Consider the following 5,032-nt stretch of genomic DNA (forward strand, 5'->3'; position numbering starts at 1 on the left):
GCTAATGGTTTTGAACTGCTGGCCTTGTGGTTGGTTAACAGCCAAACTTATAACCACTATTCCTCAGGGCTCCTAGTCTTAGCATGGTAGGTCTCTTTTATTTAAAAAAAATTTTTTTTAAGCAAAAGGGAAAACATGTATTGGAGCCCATATAGGAAACCCCAGAGGGGCCCAGCATCCCCTACTGTGTCGGCATGCCAGCAAAGGGTCACACCACTCACTGCACCCCCATGTCCCAGCGGGACGCCCCTTGAGCCCAGCCCCAAAGCCCCAGGACTGGCTGGAGGTGGGGACGTACACACACACACACACACCCACACACACACACCCTTCAAGTCACTCAGACTCACTCTAGCTCATACTGGGCACTGGCTGTAGTGGCCCAGAGTATACCTGCCCCGTCGGTTTTCGAGGCTGTCAATCTTGAGAGCAGAAGCCTTTTTTCTCCCCTGAGGAGCAGATGGCTGAGCCTAGTATGTCTCCCAGTATGTCACCCATTACACTACCAGGGCTCCCTAACTTTGGAAGTACAAAAACAAAGTGTAAACAAACAGAAAACATACCAGTTATCCTTGTGGGTTATTGGGGGGTCAGGAGGAATAGCATAGCTCTATACAGTGTAATTCTATACATTGTAGATCCGGTATTATAATGTAAGTAATTTCCCCACATAATTACAAATACTTGGTAAACACAAATTTTTAATGGCTTCAAAATACTCCATTACATAGAGATATCATAACTCACTAGGCCTTTCATTCCTCTGATGCTGGACATTTGAGTTTCCAAATTTCTACTTTTTTAATGCTACATTAACTGTTAAATTTGTCCCCTTGAGTATAATTTTTGAAATCATTTTATTTGGGGGCTTGTGCAACTCTTTATCACAATCCATACATCCATTGTGTCATAAGCACATTTGTACATTTGTTCCCATCATCATTTTCAAAACATTTTCTTACTGCTTGAGCCCTTGGTGTCAGCTCCTCTTCCCCCTCCCCCTCCCTCCCTCAAGTATAATTTTTATCTGCATTTTAGATTATTTCCTAGAAAGAGATCCCCAGGAGAATAATTGGGTCAAAGGGTGGGCACAATTTCAAGACTTTTTGATTCATATCATCAAATTGCTTGCTGGATAGATCGGGCCAATTTGCATCTTTGTGGTAGTTCTTTTATATACTGAAATCACCTTTTCAGTTTCGCTTCTAATCTTGGGTAGAATTGAGTGCAAGACTTATTTTGGGGTTTGACCATGGAATAGACGTTTAGTGCCATTAAAATGCAGACCGTATGCTCAGCCTGGAATAGGTGTTTTTAGAGTACTTCATGACTAGAGGGTCAGTCACTTCCCTGCACAGTTGCAAATGGCCCTTGCTAGAGTCAGAAATGCCTGAGTCAGATTAAGAACTGCCCTAAGACCAAGTGAGCTCTTTAGGAAAGCTGTTTCCAAGGTGTATTCCTCCTACTGTGAAGATGACTTTAATGATACTCACTCAACATCCACAAGGCCAAGTGCTCAGGGAAGGTCTGTTGGGGGGATGAATAGGAAACCTTTCTGTCGATTTAGTCAAGGTGGGTGGTGTGTGAATGTGTCAGGTTCAGAGTGGGCCCTGCTAAGATGGAAGTTGGGGGTCTTATATATGCTAGGCCAGAGGATAGAGCTGAGGCCGAAGGAAGGGTCTAGTGAATCGGAAATGGCTGCTGACTTTTGAGATGTGCGGGTCCATGGACGGTGACAAGGGGCAGCTCTTGAGGAGCCTTCCTTGCGATCCCCTAGATCCCTGAGGCACTGCTTGCAGGCAGGCTTTGAAGGAGTGCTACTTGTCTCTCAGTGGACAGCCCTAGGAAAAGTAAAAATTTGGTAGTAAACTCTTGCTAGGGTTCATGGGACACCTGGGGATGTGTGCCTAACTTCCACCCCTATCCTCAGCTGGAAGATCTGGAAGTCACTGTAGTTGATCATATTCAAAAAGTTATGAAGATGAACTTTGAAGCAGCCTGGGATGAAGTAGGGGATGAGTTTGAGAAAGAAGAAACTTTCACTCTGTCTACCATCAAAACACTTGAGGGTAAGTCCTAGGGATGCCGTCTCTGGCTGGCTTGCCTTTCAAGACCCTTGGCTGCTATGGATATGCCCCTCATTTCTTCTTTCCCTTCTTTCCCCCTAAGAGTCCAGAACCATGTCTAGAGCACACGCTTCAAAGGCCATTTCATAAAGAGCCCCTTAGAGCAGGGTTGGGGATAGGAGAGTGGTGGGTAGACAACACGTATGACTCAATGGTGCTGGGATTTCTCCTTACAGAGGCTGTGGGTAATATCGTGAAATTCTTGGGAATGCATCCCTGTGAGAGGTCAGACAAAGTACCGGATAACAAGAACACCCACACGTTGCTCCTGGCTGGTAAGCAGCATTTCAAAGTGGGGAGGGGGTAGTTACATCCTGGATGCCACTGTCTCCTACGCTGAGGACACCCACAGGCAATTGGGGGGTTCAAAATCCATCGTTTCAAATTCACAAAGTATGAAGATTTACAATAAAGCATTTCCCTCCCCACTGGAAGGCAGCCAGTTCTCTTCCCAACAGGCACTTACTACTCCAGTTAGAAAGGCTGGTACAGCCTTCCAGTAGATATAAGAACCAGTGTGAATCCCACTCCCCCTTTTGTGACTCAAATGTTTATGTACAAGTAGAATGTGTTGTTTTGCACTTTGCTTTTCACCTGCCAGTACATCTTGGAGCTCCTCCCTATTAATACAAATAATTTCCTCATTCTTTTTTAGAACTTTTACAGTATTTCACTGTGTGGATATACCATGTTTTATGAAACCAGTCCCCTAGTGATGAACACTTGGATTGTTTCCAATCTATTATTAAACTATGCTACATCCACATATATAGACACACACGTGTGTGCCTACTTTTAATTCCTTCCCACCCCCTCCCCCAGAGCCCTTATTTTGCATGTGTGCACTGAGGGGCCAACTGTAGGTTAAAGTGCTAAAAATGGCTTTCCCAGGTGAGGCTGATTTGCATTTCTCCTTTGGGAATAGTTCCAGGTTGCCTTCTGTAGGAATGATAGCCCCTTCTGGTGACATTGGCCAGTACCGTGTGTAATCAAAGGAGAACCTGTGCCAGTCTCGCTGACATGAGAGTATCTTAATGTATGTTGTTTTTTGTTATAACAAAACATTTGCCATTTCAGCAATCTTTAGTAGTACAGTTCAGTGACGAGGTTGTTTTAATTTAATTTCTTGTATTTTAAGTGAAGTTGATTGTCTTCTCAAGGATCGAAGAGCCATTTGTATTCCTTCCTTTATGAATTGGTTTCATGTGCTTTGCTCAGTTTTCTACTGGGTTGGCTATAGGTCTTTCCTAGCAGGAGTACGATTTCTAAAAAGTATTTCATCATAGATATTTTCAAACATACACAAAAATAATATAAGGAACCCCCATGTATTCATTTTCCAGTTTTCAACAACTAACAATAGCTAGGCCCCTATCCATTTTCCCCTGCACACAATAAAGCAAATTTTATCATAAATGTAGCATTTTATCATAATTGTTTCCATATCTGTATTTCACTAAAAGATATTACCCTTAAAAACAAAAAAAACCCACCTTCAACACAGTACAACTAAAAAAAATTAAATAACCTTTTTTTAAAAAGTCAGTACAACTGTCACACCTAACGGATGGGACCACCCCCACCTGCACCAGTGTTTATAAACAGAGCTGGGGGAGGATGCTCTGCTTCAGTGCCCTGCTCTCAGCTGACAGCCCTCAAACCCATCTGCATCTAGCCCTGAATCATCCCAGTCCCCTGGGCCTCCTAGACACCTGCTCTGTGGTTCTCTCATGGGACAGTCCCCTTCATCTGTTCGTAGCTTCAGCCAACATGAGAGAGCCTCTGACCAATCAAGCACAAGTCTTACAGTGTCATTACATCCTTTGAGTCTTAGCAGGGGCCGGAGATATAGTTAGTAGTAGTGTTCCCTCCACTTAGTAGTTGTACACACTGGGAGGTAAAGTGACGTGCCCAAGGCCTTCCTTACTCAGGGATTTCAGCCCAGCTCTTGTTCCAGGCTCACTGCCCACTTCATTGATCCGTGGCTACAATTGCCACCCCAGCTTCCTCTCTACAGCCTCCTCCTGCCTTTTAACGCTTCCACTTCTTTTGCCCCTTCTAGGTGTGTTCCGGGGTGGTCATGACATCCTGGTGCGCTCCCGGCTGCTGCTTTTGGACACAGTGACAATGCAGGTTACAGCCCGAAGCTCAGAAGAACTGCCAGTAGATATCATCTTGGCATCTGTGGGCTAAGGGGCCAGTCTTTAGAAGCCCCTCTCCTGCCCATTTCTCCTCACCACTACACAGAAGTCTTGCCTTCCTGGTGAACCCAGTGAAAAATCCCTCCCTCAGCTTCTATATTCAGAAATGATTAAGAATTGTTTAGGTTTGTTTTTTTTTTAGGTCGCCTGCTGCCAACCACCCCCTGTCCCTGTCCTCCCATTCCTAAGAGTGCCAGGATTTGGCTGCAGGGGGAGGGACATTGTAAATGAATAAAATATTTATACCTCTTGAATTTCACTATCCTGAAATCACCATCTCATAAATAAATCAGCATGTATTTATTAAACAGCTGCTACTTCTCCAGACTCATGTTGAGTGGTTCCCCTTCCCCTTTGTGACCCCTTGCCTCCCCAACCTCCACTAGTGCTGTCGCACTTTGGCTGTTGTATTTAAGGATGTCCCTGGCACTGAGAACAGGGACCGGAGCAGTGAAAAGGATTGCTGAGAACAAATTCCAACAGGTACTGAGTTAGCACTCTTACTCATGAGTGCTTTACCAACCGAGGCCCCACCAACCGGTTGGGGTGCGATACCTGAGTGTTACCTGCGTCCTTTGATTGAGGTAAGCTTGCTCTGAGGTTCAGTCCAACCATGTGGCTAGGAGAAGAAATGGGAACATTCTCTTGGCTGCAGGTAGAGAACTCCCTCCTTTAAGGTCTCAAGGAGCAGGCTCAGAGGGCTGG

The 5,032-nt window shown here is 44.9% G+C and overlaps 1 protein-coding gene across 1 annotated transcript in view; it reads left to right on the forward strand.

The window, feature by feature from the left end:
* The window catches only part of COPG1 (COPI coat complex subunit gamma 1), a 24,893-nt gene extending 20,253 nt beyond the window's left edge, over positions 1-4,640 (forward strand). The window contains 3 exon segments of the mRNA XM_004702507.4: positions 1,931-2,069; positions 2,303-2,401; positions 4,189-4,640. Of these exon segments, the coding sequence (XP_004702564.1) occupies positions 1,931-2,069; positions 2,303-2,401; positions 4,189-4,319 (369 nt within the window). The 3' untranslated portion in view covers positions 4,320-4,640.
* Positions 4,641-5,032: the final 392 nt, after the last annotated feature.

This window comes from Echinops telfairi, unplaced genomic scaffold, assembly GCF_000313985.2.
Source record: "Echinops telfairi isolate 266 unplaced genomic scaffold, ASM31398v2 ScPeMD7_31;HRSCAF=116, whole genome shotgun sequence".
Taxonomy (NCBI): domain Eukaryota; kingdom Metazoa; phylum Chordata; class Mammalia; order Afrosoricida; family Tenrecidae; genus Echinops; species Echinops telfairi.